We start from the raw sequence: 24,344 nt of genomic DNA, 5'->3' as shown, positions 1-24,344 counted from the left end.
CAGTTGAGGTCCATTTGCAATAAAAGTTCTGGCCCCAAAGAGAAGTATTTAAAAGCAAAATTCAAGTTTATTAAACAGGTATAACATATACAATTGGCATTTGTCTGGGCTAGGTCAGTGCATTTTTGTACAAACAAGACAGTGCTAGATGACAGTTAAGGCTTTGAAAGCATAGCATACGAAATACCTTCGTTAAAAGATCATAAAAGTGGGGGGGCAATTCCCAGCTCCCTGCCCCCCACCCCCTACAGATCTGCTCAGGTGTGGCACCTGATGGCCTGGCCTGCTCCCACCCTACTCTGAGGTATCAAAGGAGTTCCAAGTTCAAGGTGAAGGGCTGGACGAGCAGCTCCGCCCCGATTAAATGGCAGTCCGGGACACAGAAGCTGGCTGGGGTGCTGTGCATAGTCTGGGATGACTGAAGTCATAGATCACTAAATGTAAGTGGACACTGTATCAGATGAAGTACTGGGGGGCCCGGATCACTGCATGCCTCGCCATCAAGCACTGTCCAGTCACAGCCATGAACCTGGAGATGAAGCAGTGCTCTGCTCTTGTTGGCGCTGTCACCAGCCTCGGCCCAACTTCAAGCTGACTGGGGCATCAGCTCACTTAGATGCATATTAAAGTGAGTGCTTATAAACAGTTGTTTGTCAGTGGTGCTGGGTGCTGGGCCACCTAGGGATACGAGTTAGTCCTGGTCACTAAGCCTCCAAGGAGACTGTGAAAAAGACAGCACTTAAGTGAGAAAGCACGAGGTCAGGGCGAGTGGACCATTCTTTTTGCCTTTTCGGAAACTTCACTGGTTTTATATTCTGTGTGTGTGTGTGTGTGTGTTTTTATGCCTGGGCTGAGACCCAAAGCAAGGACCAGATATTCATACACTCAGGGAACTCGAGGTCCCGCTGAGATCACGTTTCTTTGGCAGAATGGAAGTCGAAAACTTCCCACAGAAACGCCGGGACCGTGCCTGGGACCCAAGTGTACACTGATAAACGTTCATTTAGAATTTCAGAGTACTAGAATTGAGAGGAAATTTGGCCATCCGCCCAGTCCCTTCATTTCATAGATGAGGACGCGAATGCCCTTAAAGTACCAGGGATTCCTGGTTTGGTGCTCTTCACGAGAGCGTTTGGCTCTGGTCCCTGAAAGGCGGCAGTGAGTGATTACAGGGCCTGGGTGAGGTCTTGTTAGTTTGGCTTCAAGTTCTGTTCCTCACAGAATGCCCTGACTTGTGAGAGGACAAAAAAGAATCTGGTGCTTTTTCACATCTTCTTGGAAGCCTAGCAGTATTTGTACAATACTCAGAATTGAAAGGAATGGAAGAAAGAAGCAAGCCAGGTTCTCTTCTGTGAGTGCAAAATAAGAGAAAAATAAAAGCAAAAATAAATAGCCCCATTTTCCCTTCCTGTCACCACGTTAGGGATCTGAGGCAGACGGGGCCGGTGGCAGGGTGTGTCCCCGCTATGAGGGTAGAGGCCCCAGATGGCTATTCCTGTGTGAAGGGGACAGGCAACTTGTTGGGTCTCCCATGGAAGGTAAACGGTGGCAGTTTATTGTCACTTCATGTGACCTCCAGTTCTCACCTCGCAGTGACCAGTATTCATCATACGGTGAGCAAATTTTGGAATATACGTGTTCCTGAAACAGCTGGGCTTGCACAAAGCTGTCGGCGCACAGCACGTCTTGGTCCTGAGTCTGGGGCTATGCCGACAGCCTGCCCTCTGAGCAGGCATGAAGGCGACAGTCCGTGGAGGCCATTCTACCTCGCCTGTCGATCCCGTTTCAGTGTAGCTGCCATTTTCCACACAGGGACACAGCTGGCGAGCAGTATCTCTTCCGGGAACTGAGATTCCATTTCGGGAAGACTATCATTCTGTTTAGTTTCCATGTAACTTACCAGAGTGTCTCTCAGGCTGAAAAACCAAGGAACAAAAGACAGCATTTAAAAGAGCATTCCAGATAACGTCAGGAGACCCATCAGTTGTCCCTTTTTCAAACCAAATGAGAACCAAGGTGCACATGAAGACCCGAAATACTGAGGGTCAGCTTACAGCCCATCAACAATTGAGTCAGTGAGCTGGGGCTAGAGTCCTGGGAACATGGGCTCTGCCACCACTCCCCACATGCAGTCTACGAACCCTGAAGGGTGCCGCTGACTGGGTCACCTGAGCTGCTATGTAAAAAACAAAGCCTGCGATTCCAAGAAAAGCTTCTACTTCATCTCATGCTTTGTATGAACAAACATTATAAGTTCTCTAGGCAAGGGATCTTTTGTCCCTACCCCAAAGTCCAGGAAAGTGAAGACTGGTTAAAAAACTCTTAAGACATAAATGTATGCAGGTGTATGCCACATAGCATAATGGAAGAACATGGCAACTCTGAGGTGTACTGGTGAGGACCGTCTCACACCACACATTAAAAAAAACTGGTTAACGAAACAAATGTGCAACACAAAACTAGAGCAGCACAAGAAGAGAACACGGGAGGCCATGACCTTGGGGTAACGGAGACCCTGACAACTCTATTTTCTTACAGAGGCTTTCTGTGGAAACTCTGTCAGGTTTGGCTTTGTAAAATTAAACTCGGAGACAGAGCATTTGTAACAAAACATAACAGATGAAAGATTAATCTTAATCTTTTAAGATTAAGAAAAAAACAGCACCCCCTCAAAAAAAAATTTACCAAAGAATATCAAGGTGGAATTCACAGGAAGATACACAAATGGCTGATAAACGGAAACCTATCTCCAGCCTCACTAGCAAATACGAAAATATGAGTGAAAATACCATTTTTTGGCCATTGGATTGGCACAAGTGTCCAATTTGGAATAATACCCAGTGTTGGGTATTCACACACACACACACACACACACACACACACACACACAGACCAAGTCCACGCATTACAATGAGCATAGGACTTGTAATAATTTTTAAAAATTCAATTGAGATAACAACCCAAAGCCAGTCCCCAGGGACCCGGGCAACGCTAACACGGCAGGCAGCTAGATCCCATGGTGAGATGAACGCTTCTCACGTCCACGGAGACCACAGCAGAGGTGGGGGGCCCTTCTGAGGGGGCCCAGCCAGCAGGCTGCAGATCCTACCTCCAGTTGGGGTTGAAATCCTCCTGGGTTTGGGGGTTCTTCAGTTTCAAGGTTATCATTTCATGGAGCTCCAGGAGGAAGGGGTCCAGGCTGACCTGGTTCAGGAACGTGCCAAGGAGCTTTGCGTGTTCCGGGCTAAGGTCGGCTCTGTACTTCGCATTGATCTCCCTGAACGGCTCCTGCAGTGAAGGGAGAGCAGATGAAGCGGGAAGCCGGGGCCAGTACGGCTCCCTCTGCCAGGCGGATGGGAGGAGAGGGACTTACCTGTCTCAGCCGCAGCAGCTGCTCAGACTTGTGAGCAGACAGGAGCTGCCAGAGGGCGACGGCGTGCCTTAGCTGACATCGGTGGAAGGCCTGAAAGAGGAAGAGAGCCCCTCAGGAGGTGGGCGCTGTGCGTCCCCGCCCTGCCCTCATCCGCCTCCTTCAGCACGCAGGCCGGCCGGCTCCGAAAGGCCTCCCGTCCGCAGTAGCTCAGGGCCCGAGCACTAAGCCGTTGGCAGGTGGCTGATGTGCTGCTCGCTCTGTCTGAGCCTCGTGTTCCCAGCGCACCTCCACTCCATTACCCTCGGTCTGTCCTGTTTCCCTGCAGGCTGGCTGGGGGAGGGCCTGTTCTCACAGCCCCCCTTTCCAGGTGCCACCTAGATCCGCCCTCTCTGATGGTGCTATTCCTAGCAGGAAGTGAGGCGGTGACGGTGGGGGCGGGGCAGTGCTGATTTCCTGTACGAGCGCCTGACGCGAGACCCACCTTTAAAACCTGCTCGGTCTGATCGCTCATCCGCAGCATGTCTTGGATATACACATTCAAGTCCATGTTCGGGTCCTCGCCAGCCGTGCTCAGAAACCCCAAAGTGACTTCGATGACAGACAGAGCTTCACAGGCGTCGCTGTAGGACTGCAGCTGTCCACTGATGGTGCTGATGGCAGCGTTGGGGAGGGGGCTCTAGGAATCAAGAGCAGGACAGGGTGTGGGGGTGCTGTGCGGACAGCGTGATTGCTTCTTCACTGCCAAGGCCACACATCGGGACAAGCTCTGACAGGACAGCAGCGAGCACTCTGCTTCCTAGGTGTCAGCGGTATGCCAGCTATTCTACAGAAACAGACGGGAGCACAGTGACTCTAAGAGCACCTTTGTGAGGATATGCGCGCGCACACCCCCACCCCACCCCCAAAAGAGCAGGAGTAAGTTCTCTGGGGGTCACGACACCAGTGCTAAGAGATTCACACCACGAGACTGCAATCTGTTGACACTCAAGGAAACTCGTGCTGACTTGCTGTCCCGCTTGCCCTCTGGAAGGAGCAGTGGGCTCAGGGGACTTCTGGAGGCCACTGTAACTGGCGGTGACCACCGCCTGGCCTGAGAGTGGGCCTGCTCAGCCTGACGGAAGCGCTGAGTGCGTGGCAGGTGGGGAGGCCATGCCACTCCTTGGGGGAGCACTCGGGCTCACCTGTGGCGTCTTGTCCCTAACGTCTGTGAAGAGGTGTTCATAGTTCCAGTCGCGCCTGTATACCAGCGTGGGGAGGCCCTTGAGCGTGAGCCGGGGCTTGCCCTGCAGGAAGCGGCTGATGAGCTGACGCTGGATCTTCTCCAGGTCGAACTCCTGCAGGCTCTCTCCGCCCGGTTCCACTTTGTACTGGCAGTTGGAGAGAATCAGTGGGGTCAGGTCCCGCTCCACCTCGTAACTGATGACATGCAGGTCAGCGACCTCAGAGGCATCAACGGAGTAGCTGAGGATATGAAGACACAGCACTCAGTATCCCAGTCAATGCCTAGGGACCCGGGCTGGGGTGATAGGGAGCCAGTTCCTATGTGATGTTCTCGGTCTGCACAGATAAAACGATACACACATCTGCGGACGCTCGTGAGCAAGGCTGGAGGAGCGTTTGTTAGAGAAGAGGCTGATGTCTCCTCCGGGCTGGGGGACCCTGCTCCAAGGCCTCAGAAATGACTTCCTGGGCCGAGAGGGCACCGCCTCCCACGCATGCACTCACCTGTTGTTTTCCTTGGAGAACTTTTCCACCGTGTAGATAACTTCGTTGTGCAGGTTAATCAGGTAGCTGACCAAGGCAGTGGAACAGAGGCCCAGGCCCCGGCGGCGTGGCAGAATGACCTCGAAGTCAGTGTCCAGGTCGAGGTCGGTGCTGCAGTATTCTTTCGGAAGCTTGATTTCGCCTGTCAATGACAGGTATGCTTCATTAAGCAAAGGCAGTCATGCAGTTTCTGGCAAGCGTCCCAGCCAGGGAGCCCCCACAGCGGGAGCGGCAGTGCAGAGCAGCATTCAGGGTCCTGCTTCTGCGTCTCTTATACACTGACAAGTTGCGCATGTCCTCAACTGCTTTTTGTTTCCATACTGATAGATCCGAGAACACCGAGGCTGTGTTATTCCCCTTATCCCAGACACCTCCACCCAGAGACGCACAGGGCCGGCATTCATGCACGTAGCTGTGCATTACGGGCACGTGCAGATGTAGGCTGCAGAGCAAGGCTACGAGGCCAGGTCCTCCTGGAACGTTCAGTGTCGAAGCGGAAGGTGACACTCACCATTGGTCTCCAGTGACCGCCTCAGCTTGTTCCACGTCGTCAGAAAGATAGTGATTCTGTCGCGGAACAACTGCTTCAGCCCATCTGTCAAACAAAACACTTCTGGTCAAACCAGCGTCGTCACGTGCTCCTTGGACAGACCCAGCGCTCCCACTGCTGCGTGGGCCCGGGAGCTATGGGGCCAGACAGAGGGAAGCGACTGCCGGCTGCAGCAGAGCCTCTGACAGGTTTTTGGGATCCGTGGCCCCCAGGGCTTCATGCACAAAGCTTAGGCTACAGTGCACCCATTCACCCTGACCGGCCCCCACCCCACAGCTTGAGTGATCTTTGAGCCCCCAAACACAGACCGACCTCCGGTTGGAGCACAGTCTTACCGGAAGCGTGACTGCTAATGAAGCCCCTGATGGACTGGAACTCGGCTTCTGACACGTTCTGGAATCGTGTCACCAGGCTCCTCTGCAGGGCCAGGAGCTCGGGCAGGAACCTCACCAGTCTCAGCTCTGCTTCCTGGACAGGGAACACCGTCCAGTCAAGCCTGGGTTTGCCTGGAAATGCTCCTGTGAAACAGACTCTAGGGCTGGCTCAGGACGCAGACGTGTAGTTTCATCTGGTCAATGTGGCATTTGATGTGATGACACATCATGGCCCTTGATAGTGGGGAAAAGGCCGTACCACTCTTTCAGCAAGCACCCCCCGACTGCTTGCCGCATGTGAGCCAGTCCTACCCCCTGCAGGAGATGGAGGAGAAAGTCCCTGCTCTCACAGGGCTGACGTGTCCCGTGTTTGCCAGAAGCTGATGAAGGAAATCAGCCTCTTGGGCCCGCGTGACGGGCTGGGCGTGGAGAGAAGCCGCTGAGAGCAAAAGACCCAGCGTTTAGGAGATGATGCTCGCGTTCCTCCGGGGCGTCATTCTGAAGACCTCATCCTGAGCTTTCAGTAGTGAGAGATCTGGTCATAACACGAAGTCCTTTCTACCATGAATTCATGTTCTTTAACTGACCAACAGAAATTTCTCAATCATCTTACTTCTTGCTAGACTGCGAGCACTGGTCCATGGAGGGAAATGACTAGAAAATCTGTCGTAGGAAATGAAAGTTCAAGTGGACTGAAGTCAGGGACTATGTCTGGGTCTACCTGATCGGACCAGTACATCCACTTGGTCCACTCCCCCCACCTCACGCTCGCTCGCCCTTATTCAGTCTAAGCCTGCATGTTTGGAAGAGGGAAGACTACGTTTGTGAGTTTGATTTTGGTTAGGCACTTTGGACTCAAGTTTTTCACTCAACAGACACTCATGGATGACCAACTGCTCCAGGCACTGGGTGGGGTGGGGGTGAGGGGGCAGAGGGGGGATGGAGGTGGACAGACGCTGCCAGGAAAGGCTTTTAGCCTATTCTTTCTTGCTGAGTGATTGCGGGGATTCTCTCCAGGGCCCTCAAGTTCTTTACAGATTCCTGCTATTTCCGGCTCTGCGTATATTTCCTCTGTGACTTTGTACTTCCAACTCCCCATGCAGTTTGGTGTGTATGGAGATCTCTATCCCTGAGTCTTCTGCCTCAGACATTCCAGTAAAAAACCAAAGCTCTGGGAGCGACAGCGACACAAGATGGCAGCCACCACGGGCTCAGACAATTTATGAAAACCAAATATACAGCCTTAAAATAGAATGCGGACCTAAATACCCAGAAGTACCCCCCTCTGTAAGATATGTAACAAAAATTAATATGAATGGAGCTAGTAGTTCTAATGGGGTGGTGGACCCACGAGCCGCGTCAGTGCTGGCGAAATGGCAGAATTCCTGTAGCGTCAAGAGTTTTTCTGCAAAAGCTTCGGCGCCTAACGATGTCTAAAGAAAACAGGACACTCCCTCAGCCACCTGAAGGACCGTGTTACAGCAATTAATCAAAAAGACCGCCCCCCCCCACCGCTGGCATTCAGTTTAAGCAGAGTTTTCATTTCCAGTAGTACATTTTCTAGCTACGTCATGTATTCCTCAAAGCGCCAGAAAGGAAGCTCCCATTCAAAGGCAGCTGTTGACCTTACAATGCTGTAAATGATTTTTTGTCCATTTGAAATATATAGGTGGTACTACAACAAACCATCCTGTCAAGTGTAACCACTGTCCACATAGGTGAACTTCTGGGATCAAGAACGTATATTAAAATTGATTCCCATCATAAAAAAAAAAACAAACAGGGCCGGCCGAGTGGCGCGATGGATAAGAGCTGGCTTGGGACGCCAGAGGGCCCCGGTTCGGATCCCACATATGAGGGCCAGTGACACTGCCCTCTACAGCTAAGATGCTGAACAACAGCTCAACCTGGAGCTGGGCTGCTGTGAGTCGCCAGCGACGGCGTAGGCTGCAGCCCCTGTGGCAGTGGGTTGCCATGGGCTACCGTGTGTAGCCAGCAGCCAGCATGAGTGGCCAGCAGCCACAGTGAGCGGCCGTCCAGAAGCCAGTGACTGAGTTGCCTCGCCTGGGAAGAGCGCAATGATGGTGCCAACTTGGGCCAGTGAAGCAACGTCCTCCACAACTAGACTGAAGAACAAAAGGACAGCAACTTGTCTGTTCCCCTTCCCCCAATTCCCCAGTGCTGTTCCCATCCCCTCAATTCCCCAATAAAAAAATCTTTAAAAAAAACAAAAAAATGAAACCCCAAAGCTCTGAGGCAGTGTGTAGATGTCCCCCTTTGCGGACAATCAGACGAAACCCAAGTCTCTGGTGCCGGGCGGCTTACCTTCTGCAGGAACGTCCAGAGGACAGGCACGGTTTCTCGGCCGTTTTTCTGCTCCACAATGTGCCTCAAATACTCGACGGAGATTCTCTGTCTGCAGCTCCACATCTTGGAGCTGTGGACCACACTGTTCCGGGGCAGGTGGGGCAGGAAGGCGGCCGGGTCACCGAACACCATCTTGGCCACGGGGTTGGAGCTGATCCGCTCGTCACGGCTGATCAGGGCATTGACCGTCAGGAGGGTTTTATCTAGATGCTAGGTGAACAAACCGATGGCAGGTTCTGGGGGTGAGACACTACTGCAAACAGATGGGGACACCTAGTGACATTCCCAGTGGGCGAGTAGGGAGTTGGATGGACCCATTTCACACATAATCAGATATTCCCCCTGGTTAACTTTTACTGTAATTTACATGTTCCTTGTTGGTAGGTTTATGTCTCCCCAGATGCAATGTGACTCAAGAGACTTGTGTTTTCGTCCCATCCTTTCCCTTACGGACATGTATTTCCTGATGGACTTACTCTCAGAAATGTTCTTATCTGACAATTGAGTAATCAGTCTCTGATGACTGACGCATTTTTGGGGGGCATCTGAGTGATAGTTTATTTCTCTACCTTGGGTGCTCACAGTCTGCTGTAAAAAGGAACAGAGGGAAAACCACTGCCCCCACTTTCTGGACCCCCGATAATTCCTCAGCCCGATTCACCGACTGGGCTCAGGAGGGGAGTGGGCTCGGACACCAGGAGTGTGGGTGGCCTGGGCACAGAACACGTAGATCTGAGCTTGGCCAAAGGTGTCAGCAGCACTTCCAGAAGGGACAGTGGCCAGAGCGCCCAGGGGACGCCCAGGAAACACCCTCTCGTGCTTTGCTAGTGAGGGAGGTGGGCAGGCAGCTGTCATCAGCCCTCACTTACTCCCAGTTCAGGTAGAATACTACTCTCCGCAAGCTTTTCCCAGCAGTTTCTCATTTCTCTGGTTGACAAGTTTGCATCAAAATTGAAAGTTCCTGCAAAGAAAAATGAGTATATTACCCAAGGACAAAAGTCACAGCAGCCTACACAGAGTACACACGAAACAATTGTTACACTGAAATAATGTTCCTTTGGGGGAGGGGGAGATATCTTCCTAAATTAACCCAAGTATTTTAACATGGCTCCTGCTGGGACCCCAGCCTCACGTTCTTTGTGAAGATACTTCAGTCTCTGAAAACTGCAAATCACATACATTTCACACCCCTGGTGCAAAGGACCGCGAAGACCGCAGGCCTTAACCCAGCAAGGGGCACATGGAGGGGACGACGCGGCCGCCCCTCTGCCAGCAAGTTCTCGGGGCGTCGTCCCCCCTTCGCCATCTTTCCGTCTCCCTCTGGAGTCGTGAGCAGCCAGCCTGCTTTCTGTGCAGACGAGGTCCACGAACCCGCCGAGGGGCGGCCCCTCGCCCCACCCCTTACCCAGGCCACGGAGGTGGCGCGGCTCCCGGAGGAGGCTGCACAGGACGAGGTGCACGGCACTGACGGTCTCGTCGGCGCTCTTGCCCAGCGTCTTCATTAACTGCTCCAGGTCCCGCTGGATGTGCTGCTGCAGGAACTCTCTCGGGTCCCTCACCGGAGGCTTGATGATGCCGAGCAGAGCCTGTGGTGGCGGCGACAACGTGTCAAGCCAGGTCTGGCTTGTGCAGGACACGGGGAGTTCAGTGGAGATCAGGAGTGAACCGCCAGCACTGAGTCAGAACACGGCTCTGAAACGAGCGGCACGCGGCAGACGCCAAAGACGCGCGGGGCAGACATGCCTGCCTCTGATGTCGTCAGAGGGAAAGAGACGTGGCAAAGCCTGGGCCTTTGGCTACGGAGGTTAATGAGCTTCGAGGAACGGCAGCTGCTCTTTCCCCAGAGCTGCAGCCGAGACACGGGCCAGACCGTGAGTGTAGTAAGCTGCCCACTCCCAGGTGTGCAGGCAGAGCTGCTCGTTTAGAATGGACTTGACAGAGGCTCGTGAGCGCCCATCCCATCATGTGCCCCAGGGGCGAGTGGGATGCGTAACGTTTAGATTGCTTTGCGGACCAGGCAACAATGACATATTCCCAATGCATGGGGGGGCTAGGGCTTAGTCCATGACAGACTCGCTGTGAAAGCAGGGATGACAGACAGGGTGCCAGGACACTATACCTGGGGATTGTGGGTGGCTCCCAAAAGCATAGCCAGGTGAGTGAGTAACCGGATGAGAAGAAAGACCACAGGGGGTTGCCCTCGGTCAGACAGCACTGTAACGTCTCTGGGGGGCGGCCTGCCCAGGACGTGGCCCGTCTGAGTTCTGTCTACGTTGTTTCTGGAAAGGCAAGAGACAAGGTGAAGGCTAGAGACACTCCCTTCTCAGCTGCAGGGCATGCATCCCAGATTCTCAGGACCTGGAGAGCAGGGTCCCAGTTTTCAAGAAAATTGTTCAAAGTACTGTTTCTGCTAAGCCCAGACCATTTTTCTAAGGTTTCTTTTCTTTATAGAACCACCTTTCTTGCTGACCAAAGGCCCACAGCCTTCTCAGTGTAAAGTGGCTGAATTAAGGGGCTGTTGGTGCTGTGTCTGGGCCGTATGTCAGGACGCAGGTCAGGATCTGGTTCTTCCACTGAAATCATTGGGAGAGAAGGCAGGCGAAAGACAGCCAGAGTTTGGGACAGTTGACATCGACAGGGGACATGTGCACATTGGTCTCAGTGTCCCAAATCAAAACCAAGGCTCCAAGGTCGGCAAAGGACTGCCTGTCACCCCCAGGTGGGAGGTGCAGGTTCAATGCCAACATATTGGCGATTCTAGGACATTCTGATAGTTTATGGAGACAACGGGTTAGAGCATTTGAAACGGCGACTGCACCAGAACAGCCCGACGTACGATGACCACGTACGGGCACACTCGTCCTGAGCAGGTGTGGGATGTGAGATCAGGTTTTTATCTGGAGTCTGAAGTATTTGATAAGATCGACTATTGTTGCCTTCGCTTTTCTCAAAAAAAGAACAAGCTAAGAGAGTTTACAAGTGAGATGTACTCTGCTCAGACAGACAAATGCCTAATTTGTTGCTGGTGCAGACTGAATCGTCCCTTGAGTCAGGCCGCCTGTTTATGTCAAGCATATTTCAACAGGGGGCGTGCCCGAGGCCCAAGTGGAAGAATCTGAGTTAACAAGTGTTCAAATGAATAAGTATTAACGTGTCCTCTGCTCTACCGGTCGGAGTCCATCAGCAAGTTCAGATCAAACGCTTCCCTGTGGTCCGAGCACAGGGGCCTTCCCTTGACATCTGACAGGTCACAGGTCTGAAGGTACTATACCCGTTTTCCCGAAAATAAGACCTAGCCGAAAATAAGCCCTCACGTATTAAGTGCCAAAATATGGCACCTTGGTATACTGAATATTTTAAGCTGAAGGAGTTTTTGGAAAAGGCACCCTTCTCCCTGAAACAGGTCATAAAACCCTCATGTGAGGGGTGTGTGCCCTCCATATCCTGGAGGAATCACGCTGGGGCTTCTTCTCTGGCTAGGTCTTATTTTCGGGGAAACACGGTAGTAATTGACACTATATATATTTTTTAGCTGAGCCATCCTGCCACCTGTTGGCAGCTCAGCCGCAGCTCAGCTCGGGCCAGGAATTGAACCGCTGTTGCTCAGAGCTCGCACGCTTAAGCCAGCTCTTAACCAAATGAGCCACTCGGCCGGCCCGACACTGTATTTCTTAACAGCGTATCAGCCGGTGTCGAAACAGCCCCAAAGCCCACCGTCTGGCGAGTTAGAAGGGAACATAAGCATACATACTGGAGGAGAGTGAATCCACCCTCAGGTCTGTGGTTTAATCCTCCGATCGTGGCCCCGCAATCCACACAGTTGCTCTGCTGCATGGGCATGCCGCACTAGGACAGAGACAGATGTCACTCGCGCTCGGTTTTGGAGCCAGTGTCATTTTACGCACAAATACCGTCATGCCGATGAATACACACACCTCAGAGGCAGCGACTGCCCGCTATGGCTGCTTATTCTACAACAGCACGTGAGCGTTTCGGGGGACAGGGCCCCTGTTCCATGCCAATCACGTTGTACATGGGCAAAATTGGACTTTTTTTTAAACAGGAGAGACAGTTTACGTTTTATTCCCAAATAGACACTTTATAGACAAATGTGTAAAACCCAGTCTTCCTTCCTCAGCTTCATGATTTCCGTTCCCCTGTCACATGGTCCCCAGTGTGTCACTGTCTGACACCAAGAATACGGCTGCAGGTTCCACACTTCCTTAATTCCACGTGGATTTATTTTTTAAAATGTGACCAAATGATTGATGCCTTCCAAAGGCTCGCTCTTCCAGTTCGGACTCTGAGCTGCTGCAGACTGGGGACCGGTCGGTCGGTCACGGACCAAACCCATCTCAGATCCGGGGCCACCGAGCCTCTGGGCTTGGCGGAGTCCTTGGAAGAACCCACTTCCATCCCATTTCATGGCCAAGGCACTCCGTGAACACAGAATGAAGGGTAAGGATCAGTTTTCTCCCTCCGTGTCTCATCTGCCTGATTCAACAGCCTGACCATCTGAGCAGGCAGGTCCGGACGACCCCATGAAGGCCCTGGCTCAGTGCTTCGGGGTTCCGGCGTGAGTCCCACACACAGGCCCTTGCCCCACGGCTGACTCGCTATGAGTCCCTTTTTCCTACTCCTGGTATCTAGCCCATATCTCTTCTGGGCCAGTGATCCAGCTTCCGGTCTAGTGAACACTTTGCCATCACAGAAAGACGCGTGTCACGGACCCCAGGCCGCAGTGGCCAAGAAGGGTGGCTTGCTGTGCTTCCTAAGCAGCAGCAAGTTTATCTCCCAAGGAACTTCTGGCAACATCTGCAACGTCTTTGGCTGTCACACTGGGGGAGATGGAGCCGAGGCCAAGCTGCTAACAGGCGACAATGCCCAGGACAGCCCCACAGTGAAGGAATACGTCCAATGGGGAGGCAGACTGGCTGGACACCCTGAGCGCCATGGAGATGTGTAGTTGAAACACCTTGCACGGCCCTCAAGAGTCCATGATCTCCCAGAAGGCCGAGCCCCTCCTCCTCCTCCTCCTCCGTGGCCCCCTCCTCAGGCCCAGGAACACACGTTCGTGAGCCCCGGAGCCCGACCCCAGGTACCAAGACTCACCTCTCCGACAGTGCACGGGTGACCATTGGGACACGCTGTCAAAAGAACAAGGCACGTGTTGGCTGGTGAGGTCTCACCTGAGGACCCGCGGTTAATAGGGAAGGCTAACTCCCCCCTCTGGCCTAAGCGAAACAGGACATCATCCGAGCACGTCTGCGTTTCATTCAGGCCCTAGGCTTGTGCCGGGATGACTTCTGGAGGCAGGAGGGTAGCATTATATACCCTCTGTTCTCCTCTTGGATTTTTTTCTTCTACGAGCATGTTTTATAACAGCCTTTAAAACTAGTTTAAAAGGATTATTAATCAGGCACCAACAAAAGTTACATAAGGTCGTGGGCTATATTGTTTCGTCTCCCAGTTTTATTTTTCCAAAAGTCTTTGGGTGAAAAGCTTGGTTGTTGTTTTTTTGTTTGTTTTTTGTTTTTTTATTGTGAAATACACATTTTTTAGAATGAGTTTCAGCTGTACAACACAGTGCAATAGTTATACTTTTTACCCCTCGAGGTGACAACCCCCATCCCCCAATCCGCCGCCCCACTCTTCCCCCCAATATCATACATATCTATTACAATTCCCTTGACTCCACTCCCACACTATACTCCACGTCCCGTGACTATATATATATATATATATTCACTTATAGTTGGCACACGATATTATACAACATCAGCTTGGTTGTTTTGTGAGCTGGCCCTTGACTGGGCTCTGATGTGGTTCCCAGTCCCCACTGCCCCCAGATGGCACCTGCCAGGGGCAGGAAGCACCTCCTAGAGTTCTGTCCCTACGACTGAGCAGGAGGTGACGTGGGTCACCGACAGTCGGCAGAGGGCCAGCCCGTCCACGCCATTCGTGTCCTGCCCAGGCACCAATGGCCCCCACCACGTGGGCCACGATTCTAAACCAACGACTCACGTGCCGTCAAGAAGCTCAGAGCACTGTGATGCTGTCTCAGACACTTACTGTACCAGCGGAGTCCTTGCAGGCCATCCCAGACCCTAGCTTGAGTCAGCAAGTCTTCAGGCATTGTTGGAAGATAAGCTTTCTGTAAAACCAAGAAAGGAGAGCTAGCTTTAGACACGTGGGCACACTGGCTGGCTGCTCTGTTTGGAGCCTTCCTGACCTCTAAAGCTCTCTGTGAAATGACAAAGGGCAAGGCAAGGTTTTCACCATCGTCATGGACTAAAGGGCCAAGTGAGACAGAGGCAGACAGAGAATCAAGAAGGTAAATGGGTTTAGCTGTGTCCCCAGCACAGGCTCAGTCTCCAAGGTGACAAACGATCACCGGTTTCACTGTGAAAGCTGACAGACTCGTACCCCAGCTTACCGCCATGTTGGCTGGGGAGAAGGCCAAGTTCTTCAGGGGTTCCAAGACCTGGCTTTGTCCACAGAGAAGGACGGTTGCAGCGTGAACAGCCATTTCTGTCACTGTGCCTTCCAGGCTGCCGCCACCGGGATCCGTCCTTAGCAGCGGCAGAGTGTTGGTCACCAGGGACGTTGCAAAGCGTCTCATGTCAGGAGAAAGGATCTTGCTTTCCTCAATAGCCGTGTTCACAGCCTCACGTTGCTGACAGGGAAACATGTTTCAGTATGAAAGTACGTCTGAGAGGATTTCCATGCCAATCCAAAGCTTCGCTTACTTATGTTGGTCAGACACCGTAATAGCAGACACATATCAAATGTCATGGTGAATGTGGGTAACACATCACCGCTTGCTGGGGGGGACGGGACTGTCCCGATGGAAGACTGCTCACCTGCGAGCAGAGCCCCGCCCGCACACCCAGGCACCCGCTGGGACACGCTGTTTGGGTCAGTAGCATCCTACGTTCCCAACTTGAGTTTTAACTGTAGTTCTAAAAGCTTCAGGTGAAGCAGGACGTGTTCCCTCCCTAAGAGCAGGTGACAACGCCCACGCGCTGTCGAACGTTACGGGCATAATTTGTGCTGTGACTTTTACTTCCTTTCAGAAAAGTCCCTCCAAACCCTGAGCCCACGTCGGCAGCCCAGGAGGCCGGCCCTCACCTCTGGCGTGGGGTGGAGGTTTGCATGGTGAGACCTGTACAGCGTGGCGACCTCTCTGTAAAGTGCTAACAGGAAGTGGACTGCATGCTGTGGCGCGGAGTCCCGGCAGGCCTGAGGAAGCAAGGACACCCAGTGAGACTCTGCCAGTCACACAGACAACGTGAGGGCCAGGGCACGTGGGGTTTGCATGCGCACGTGCAGCGTGGATCAGCCCCGAAACCCGGAGCGGGCAAAGGAGCCCTTCCTGAGACCTGGCCACCGGGACCCTGCACCTCAGAGGCTGCACGGATCCTACAACAGTCTCACACTCAACCCGGTGCGTATCTATGAGAGATCTCATGGCAGAAGTAACAGCAGTCACCACCTAGTCTCTTTCTGATGACGTCTCTGGTCCTGGAAACTACCCCTGAGCAGAGATAGGATGTTTGTTCAATTTCCAATGTCAAGGTCAATGGGCTCAAAAAGGAAGCAAGGCCAGAACGTTTTAAAGATTAGAGTCTATAAACTGCACCTTTCCTAAAACACACACACACAGGTGGCACGCACTCACAATGAAAAGCATCACAGGATGACGAATACACACAGGTGTGAATGCAGTGCCTGCTGCTGCGTCCCAGCACACCTCGTGCCAGACTAATCTTAGAGGAGGTGGTACCAGCAGGGTCTCAAAGGAAGCACCGCCCATAAATGTATCAGAAACGGCCTGCTCGTGCTCACGGCCTTCGCAGGTCAGCGGGACTGAGCAAACCCATGCCCCCGACTCCACTGTTGCTGTCCTGGTCTGGCCGGCCGTGGCCGTGGATTCCAAGGGCACCTGCATATTTCCGACGCAGGGTGTCACCCTAGGGGCCCCTCGCACTGCATCCTTTGACATAAACAAGGAGAGATGCTTGTGCTGAGGGCTGCCCCTTTGCACAGAGAAGCCTGGAGCCCATCCTACCTCCAGAGCTGTCGTAATCGCCTGGGGCTTGCCCTCCAGGACGGCTTTGCCCACGGCGTCACGGAGAGCCTTGTACTCCTGTCCATGCACCAGGTACCGGTCCATCAGGCTGCTATGATCCATCTGCAACCCCAGGAACACAGGTGTCAATCGCGGTGGGGATGGTGGGGCAAAGTCTAGCACAGAACTGTTTGGCCAGGTAAAGGAAGCAGGTGCTCGTTAGGGGTGCTGAGTTGGAACCCCTGGTCCGGCTGAGGCGGGATGGTCAGCGCTGTGTGGGGGCACCTCTTCCGGCCTCATGAAGAGGGTGGGCGGGGGAAGCCCGGGCGGAGAGGCAGGGCTAACCTCGCAGCCGCTTGCTTTCTCCACTCAAAGCAGAGCATCACAGGCCAGGTGGCTTCCCCTGTCAGCCCTGAGCTCCACCTGACAGTCCCAGAAAGCCAGAATTTTTAGTGTCATTTTTGTGACCGCAGGACAGTAAGAATGTGTTCATTTCTGAGCACTAGGAAAAGACGAGTGAAAGGCCCTGGAGCCAAAATGACTTCATCCTTTTCTCCCTAGTCCTTCCCGTTGTGGGTAAACGGGGCTTCCTGCAAACCGGAAACTTTTAATTTGCTGAACTCAAAAGCCACCGATTGTTCTTTGGCTCTGCCTGTGTCACACTCGACCAGAATGACGCCTAAACAAGCCATGCCGGCAGATGGCAGACCAGAAGCACGCACACACCTTTCCGAGGTGGCCGGCCATTTAAAGGTGCTCACGAGCTGAATGGAAGAAACTGAAGCACAAGACAGAGCAGCGGACCAGATGCACGCACTTCCTTAGCGGGTGCGGGAGATGGTCAGGGCAGGGCAGCAGAACCCACTCGCGGGTGTGGGTGGGGCGCCGGAGGAGGGGCGACAGCGCCCGCGGCTGCCAGGCCCGCGCGTCTCACCTGTAGTGCCAGGACTTGCGGGGGAAACACCCAGTGGGCCGGGTGGCCCTGCCGGGAGAGGCTCTGCACGAACTCCATCCCTCGCTGGCTCGTGAGCTTCCTCACCAGGTACACTCGGTACCAATCGTTCTTCACCTGGGTGCAGAAGTCCTCGACCTGCCGCAGGTAATGCTGCTTCTCCTGGGCCATCTCTGCAGAAGACAAGGAGAGAGGGCTGAGCGACTGGGGGCTAGGACATCTGTCAGCCAACTGTCTCAGACGCGAAGTTAGGAAAACAGCATGGACCCACTCTTGAGGAATTCAGAGCAAAAAACTGTCGAGAAGAAAGGGGCCACGGTATGGATGGACCAGCTATTATCCTGAGAGCCAGTCTCCCCTCATTCCCGAATTTGTAAATACTGGGGCCCCGAGGCCTGAGGGAAAGGAAGGTGCAGAAAGCTTGCCTGAGCCATCCTGAAGCTCAGAGAGCAGGTCAGACGCCCGGTCAAGGCAGAGGCGGACCCTGGCCGTGTCTCGCAGGTACTCAACCGAAGCCTCGTTGGCGGGCTGGCGGCTGCGTGTCCCTGATAGGTAAGTCTTAAGGAAGTGACCTTCGTCCCGTAGATGTTTCAGTTCATCACTCGTGGAGAAAGCACTGTTCTTCTCGTGGATCGAATCCTAGGGAGCAAAGGACGAGGAAGAAAAGGATATTCTTCTAAATGTGCAAGCCCCCAACCCTCCAAAATTCCCACCATGTGACCTGGAGAATAAAGAACACTTTGTAGGTTTGAGTGTAAACATTTGAATCATGGAAAACTAATATCCCTTTTTATTTTAGAGGCAAAAAAGAGGGGAAAAAGGAAACCTATGAGGAAAAAACTGGGTACAATGTAACTTTTTCAGATGCATTATAACATTTTTGGAAGTAACAAAAATATGAAGAGACTGAAAATGAGAAGGACTCCTTGCGTCTCCACCTGCGGATAAGTGCTGCTGCCTGGCCTTAGTGGTCTATCCGTCCAGGCTGGCTTTTCTTTCTCTCGTGCACACACACGACAATACACAATTACTGAGGGCAGAAGCTAAGTTTTTGAAACCTACTTTTTTCCCCTGCATGAAACACAGCATCTGTTAACTTTACCGCCTCAAGTTATATTCTGCAAATTTTCAGAAGCACTTTTCCACTGCATAGCCCGTATGGTACACAGAGTTTGCAACAGATACGTAGTAGCGGCGGCGAGCTTACCTCCAGACAGCTGCTGAAGAGAACATACAGTTCAGTTTTGTCTTCAGCCATGAATGCTTTCTGTTCAAGCTGGGACAAGTAAGACTGAATGTAATTTTTTACTTCATGGAAGCTACGGAAAGACAAATATTACAGCTGGTTATCTCAGGCCTGGAAACTCATTTTGACCAAAAAAAAAAAAAAGCTACCTCTCTCTCCATACATACATACACATGTACTCATAGTTTGTAACTGATCTTATTACAATTATTTCAGCACAATATTGGAGGACTAGAGAACGCCGTATTTTAGACCAGCCGTCATTCTACTTTTGGGTTTTAGGACTCCTTCAGTCTTAACCATTATTGCGAACCCCAAAGAGCTTTTGCTTCCTGGGTTGTATCTGCTGATATTGACGGTCTTAGAAACCATCAACTCATCGAAAATAACAATGGCAAACCCACTGCATGTTAAACGAATAACATTAAAAAATAAACCCTTTTCCAAAACAAAAGTGACTTGGTAGGAGGGGCCTGGCTTTGTGTTTCGTGTCTAACACCTTGTGTGACAGAAGTCATCTAGGCCCTCGGACCTGCGTGTGCTTAGCTGGTCACGCTGACGTGGAAGCATCTGAAGAAAGCCTGCTTACACGTTATGTAGCTGGAAAAGGGAGAAATATTATTTTAATAGTCTTTCTGGTACTTGCGGATATTCTTCTTGACACTACCCTAAAACTGGATAAATGGATCACTTCGAAAGGTCAGTTGCAATATGCAATCTGAAACCGTATCAATGTACTTTTTTCCACAGTCAATTCCATTAAGTCAAACGGTCTACCTGGCACTTTAAATGGAGTTTTTTTTTCTGACAAACACATGAATTTGTGACATCAAGCACTGGTCATTCGGAAAATATTGGTTCACTGAGCTATACATGCAGATCTTGAAAATGTTGCCATACTTTTACTCTACAATGTACTTTTAAAAGCCTCACCACCCACACCATCAAAAAGTCTTTATGTGATTAGAAGCCGACAGGCTCACGGGAGGGGATAAAAGTCTGCCAAAATTTTAACTTTTGCTTAAAAGCTTGAATTTGATCATGAACAACAAACACCGGCAGCCATTTGGAAGGCAATGCAGGTCTGAATGACTGGAGGCTGTCAGTCATGCTTTCAAGTACAGATGGCAGTCCCAGAACAGCGCGGCCAGCGCAGCGCTTAGCTCAGCAGTCGCGAGTGATTTTCCCCGAGATAACCCCTGTGCCTGTGTGTACTTCTCACTTCAACAGAATAGTAAAAAGGCATATCCTACGTTACTAAACACTGTCGCCCCAATAAACTTTAATTAAAAAATAGGTCATATCCTCAAGGGTTCAGGTTTTGTAAAACTAATCGTTTTTATAGCTTCAAGGACATTCTTCTGCAAAACTGAAACTTTTTAACACTACATGTACATGGCGATGAAGAAAAGAATGGCTCTGTCCTACAGTTTTCTCATACTAACATATCAGCAGTGTCACCTGTCAATGCTTCGGTAACATCACTGCAAATACCAACATGTTGAAAAAGGCAAATCATATCTAATATTATTTAAAGAATAGATGTGACCTTGGGGATGCCTCAGGGATCCCGCGACCTCCACTTTGGGAACCCTGATGGTAGTGCAATGCAGTCACCACAGGTGATGCTGTCCTGGGTGTTGTCGGCATCCTGTCTAACAGGTGGAATCCACACTCAGCGACCTGAGGCGTGACCAAAGGGTGTGACTGGTCTGCCTTGGAGTGTCCAGACCACATGCGGCCAGGGGTGTGGAAGCCCGGGGTTGGGGTGGGGCTGTGCTCAGCCGGCGGGCTCGTCCCCTTTGTCGCACAGGTCTGCCCAGAGAGCCGATGTCTACATTTCCACAAAGTAACTCCAAGTCCAAACAATGTAAGCTCTTAACACACACAAAAATACTCCAGCTGCAAAAGCAACGCAGTGGCAGAAGCCAGTATTTCTCCATCCACAGAATGACAATGCAGATTTGAAAACTTGTCTTATGTCTCAAGATTTTTATTTTAAAATCAGTTTTGCACTGTTTAGTCTCTGAATATCTCAGAATCAAGTGTCTTCCCTGTTAAGTGTACTGTTTCGACTGTTAATGTGTCGACACTTCATGTCAAGATGTAGGTACGCATGTCAACAGCTACATTTCTATTTTTCTAAGCAAAGAAATTCAAAAGATTACAGATTTCACACACTAATCAAAGTTAATAAAAATTACATAACATCAAAATAGGTTCTTTTCAGATCTCAAGTCAACCCTTTACGTATATACCTTAAAAGCCATTTCAAGGTACAGTAAGATGCTGGTTCTGTAATAAAATATACTTTAAGAGCATCTTATGTGAAAATCCTTCAGGAATCCTGCTTAACATGAATGATGAAAAAAAAAGCAAAATGACATGTCTGTGGACGCGGACACAGCAGACCCACATGACATGTCACTCTAATCTCTACGTCTGCATTTGGACATTCACGTCAGAAAGAGCTGTATCTGTTAGAACTTTCCTTGCAGCATCTTGGTTTTGCCAACACCTCAAAGTACACCCTGTGGAGACAGCACAGGCTGCGTGTACCAAATGCTTTCTGAAAGAGCCTTCTGAACACTGATCGCTTTCTAAGAATTTTCTAAAATAGCATCACCCGACACCATCTGGGCTTCTCTATCCATTTATGGAATCCGAGACATTTAGGAGCTAAAACAAAGGCCATCTAGGCCAGCGAGGGTTAGGGGACATCAGTCGCCATCCTGAGCCTCATAAAGTTCGGGAGCCGTGGCGCCGAGGTCAGGATGCACACTCCTGCCTCGGGGTCCCGCCCGTCTCCCGGGACCAAGCTGCCCTCCCTACCACCTGCTGTCTTCTCCCTAACAGTGAGCTTGTGGCTACGCCGAACTCATCCGCCTACGAGAGAGCACAGCCAACACACAAGCAACACAGATAAATAAGGCCGGTGACCTCTCCCTGAAGAAGCCTCCCCAAATTGTGAACTAGCTACTAGTCCGGCAAAGAACGCTCAACAGCGAAGAAAAAGCCATGGCGAGGAGGAACGGAAGCCAGGGCTTCCCGGAAGCAAGCCCCACCCACGTTAGCACGCTGACCTGTACTTCAAGAGCAGTTTCAGGACCACAGAGCGGATGACAGGGGTCTTATCCACGACGTCATCAAACGGGGACAGGGACTTGGTGTGTTCACGGCGTCCTGAAACTAGGATGAGAAAGGGAAGCTCACGGTTCACCTCTGATGTGCAAAAGGGACAGAAACTGGATTTGTAGGTCCCTCAGAAGAAAGCAACTTACTCTGGGAAGAATCTAAGAGCTTCTTTTTTATGAAGAGTAGAGACAGCAGGGCCTCGACCACGTCCTGCTGCGGTGGGGAGCTATCTTTGAAGCACATGGTGGACACCAGGTCCACGAAGAAACTCGTGCACATCTGTCGGAAGCGGGCGTGTTTCTTGATGGCGTTCCTTGGGAAGGTTGAAAAACACGGCTCATGAGACGGTCCTTCCTTCCAGCGTGCGTTGGGATGTGGACAGCATTTTGTTTTAAATAAAAAGATGCAGGTATCTCCTTCCACTGATCAGAGCTAGTCTTGAGACGGGCACCAGGCAGGAAGCACACCTCTCTCTAGGGGCGCTCAGTGAGGGGACCAGCCAGCAACGCTTTCTCCCTAGAAACGTCAAAGGCCCCATCTGCCCGGCGTGCCTTGCTCACACTCCCTTCTTGGGGGCCCACGGAGACCCCGCTCACTGTACCCACCAGCCCGAAAAGCACTTCGCCGGCCCCCAGCTGGCTCCACTTTTGGGTCCTATGACATGAATGGCAGTTACAGAGCAAAAGGACAAACCACTTGTCCACAACTCCCTGGGTGTCTCATGGTGGCTTTATTTATGCCTTTCTGATTTAGTTCCTCGAATTTCACTGTCCCCCAAGTCTACACACGTGCACGTCTTAAAGAACTAGTGATTTTGAGACACCAGGTGTTTATGAAGGTCCTTAAGTGACCGTCTCTCTTAGGACAGTTCCAGCAGTCAGGTTATCTGAGGTTAACAGAGTTTTATTTTGGAATACTGGATTTGCAAAGAAAGGGAAGAAAAAGAAGAGAGAGAGAGAGAGAGAGAGAGAGAGAAAGAGAGAGAGAGAGAGAGACAGAGAGAGAGGAAGGGCAGTTTACCTGCTCTCTTGGGAAACCTCTAGGGAGAACTCGTCTGGCAAGTCTGTTAAACATAAGGGGCACCTCATCTGCCCCGTGGTGAGCCAGGCTTTGGCGCAGCCCAGGCAGAACATGTGGTCACAGGGCAGGCAGACAGGGTCCTGTGCATCTCCCAGGCAGACGGGGCATGGCTGAACCCCGTACCTAGGATCCAAGAAGCAGGGGGTCAGTGCTGAAGCAGAGAGGCTGGGGTGAGACGCTACAAATACCAAAGGTTCAGAATTCTGTCCCTGGTGGACCCCAAACCAAAGATCTCACCGGGTGAAGGTCTTGCTGGCCTGGTCCTTGCATTTGCAAAGCGTAGTCATCACGGCGGCAAAAGGCCTGTAGGTCTTGAGGTCGGAGTTCTCCTGCAGACACTGGAGGAGACAGGCGGGACCAGGAAGTGGTTAGCAGTGAGGGGGGTGCAGGGCAGCCGGGCAAGGTGGGTGTAACCCCAGGGCAACAAATGCACCCTCCGCTCTCCGACGGCTGAGAGGCCGTCAGGGCTGCAGCGTCAGTTCGCAGGGCGCGGCTGGCCGAGTGGCAGGCTCTCGAACGCGGAAGGCTCTTTGTAATCATGCTGCTCTGGGGAAGAGGATGACCGTCTCAGCTTCCGGTCTCCCCTCTTCCTCTGCTTTTAAGATCTGCCTCACTTTTCCCATTAGGAGAGATTTCAAACTTGAAATGATAATATAACGACTACCTGTGTGTTCACCCCGAAGCTTTAAGCAATCTTAGCATGTTGGGGATATCTGCTTAGACCGTCTCTTGAAGAAACCAAATGGTATGGAAACGGTTGCACCCCGAGTGTACCCCTCCGCTCCCCAGAGAGAAGTCTGTATGCATGCGTGGACACTGTTCCTATTCTGGGTGCTTCTGAGACGAATCTCAGGATCTCACACAGACGCCTCTGGGTGTCTGCAACTTGCTCCGCTCACTGATGCGTGTGGGCCCAGAGGACTCAGCTGAGTGCTGTCCGGGGCCAGCCGATGATATACCAGCGACCTGTTCTCCAGTTCATGGGCATTCGGAATGTCCCCAATGTTTTGCAAGTATGAACCATTCTGTATCCAACACGCTTCCACGTGTCTGCTTGGGCACCAGTGGGAAACTTCTCTAGGCTATATACTTAGGTAGGTAGGTAGGTAGGTAGGTATGAAATGCACACCTTCAAGAATACAAGATAGCTTAATGGATGTGCTTCTGGAATTTTGTGTTTAGGCGTAATGTCTGCATGAGATGTCTTTATATCATGTACACCCTTGGGCATTATCAGCTTAAGGAGAGTCACCTTCTATTTCTAGTTTGCCAAGTGTATCTCTTTTCCAAATTATATATTTTATCAAATGCTTCTCTGTACCTTTTGAGAATATCACTTAGGGTTTATCTCTTAATTTGTTGTGTAACTGATGACAATTATAGATTTTATGATTTTGAGCTATGTTTGAATTCCCAGGATTCATATTCTTTT

At 51.5% G+C, this 24,344-nt stretch overlaps 1 protein-coding gene and 1 pseudogene across 1 annotated transcript in view; one reads left to right on the top strand and one right to left on the bottom strand.

The window, feature by feature from the left end:
• Nucleotides 1-43: 43 nt before the first annotated feature.
• Nucleotides 44-24,344, bottom strand: part of RNF213 (ring finger protein 213) — a 97,912-nt gene continuing 73,611 nt past the window's right edge. The window contains exons 44-68 of the mRNA XM_019644249.1: nucleotides 23,150-23,250; nucleotides 22,853-23,035; nucleotides 21,979-22,145; nucleotides 21,781-21,886; nucleotides 18,659-18,770; nucleotides 17,877-18,090; nucleotides 17,434-17,624; nucleotides 16,500-16,622; nucleotides 15,560-15,670; nucleotides 14,865-15,104; nucleotides 14,501-14,582; nucleotides 13,541-13,575; nucleotides 12,180-12,274; nucleotides 10,548-10,707; nucleotides 9,834-10,014; nucleotides 9,298-9,389; nucleotides 8,387-8,638; nucleotides 6,023-6,155; nucleotides 5,649-5,732; nucleotides 5,099-5,279; nucleotides 4,555-4,834; nucleotides 3,855-4,049; nucleotides 3,374-3,463; nucleotides 3,110-3,288; nucleotides 44-1,916 (exon numbers count right to left, since the gene is read on the bottom strand). Coding sequence (XP_019499794.1) covers nucleotides 1,763-1,916; nucleotides 3,110-3,288; nucleotides 3,374-3,463; nucleotides 3,855-4,049; nucleotides 4,555-4,834; nucleotides 5,099-5,279; nucleotides 5,649-5,732; nucleotides 6,023-6,155; nucleotides 8,387-8,638; nucleotides 9,298-9,389; nucleotides 9,834-10,014; nucleotides 10,548-10,707; nucleotides 12,180-12,274; nucleotides 13,541-13,575; nucleotides 14,501-14,582; nucleotides 14,865-15,104; nucleotides 15,560-15,670; nucleotides 16,500-16,622; nucleotides 17,434-17,624; nucleotides 17,877-18,090; nucleotides 18,659-18,770; nucleotides 21,781-21,886; nucleotides 21,979-22,145; nucleotides 22,853-23,035; nucleotides 23,150-23,250 — 3,741 coding nt within the window. The 3' untranslated portion in view covers nucleotides 44-1,762. The remainder of the gene's footprint in view (nucleotides 1,917-3,109; nucleotides 3,289-3,373; nucleotides 3,464-3,854; nucleotides 4,050-4,554; nucleotides 4,835-5,098; nucleotides 5,280-5,648; nucleotides 5,733-6,022; nucleotides 6,156-8,386; nucleotides 8,639-9,297; nucleotides 9,390-9,833; nucleotides 10,015-10,547; nucleotides 10,708-12,179; nucleotides 12,275-13,540; nucleotides 13,576-14,500; nucleotides 14,583-14,864; nucleotides 15,105-15,559; nucleotides 15,671-16,499; nucleotides 16,623-17,433; nucleotides 17,625-17,876; nucleotides 18,091-18,658; nucleotides 18,771-21,780; nucleotides 21,887-21,978; nucleotides 22,146-22,852; nucleotides 23,036-23,149; nucleotides 23,251-24,344) is intronic.
• LOC109383665 (ubiquitin-conjugating enzyme E2 variant 1 pseudogene) lies at nucleotides 6,135-7,894 on the top strand (annotated as a pseudogene).

The sequence above is a fragment of the Hipposideros armiger genome, unplaced genomic scaffold (genome assembly GCF_001890085.2).
Source record: "Hipposideros armiger isolate ML-2016 unplaced genomic scaffold, ASM189008v1 scaffold_87, whole genome shotgun sequence".
Taxonomy (NCBI): Eukaryota; Metazoa; Chordata; class Mammalia; order Chiroptera; family Hipposideridae; genus Hipposideros; species Hipposideros armiger.
This window is presented reverse-complemented; position numbering and strand designations above follow the sequence as displayed.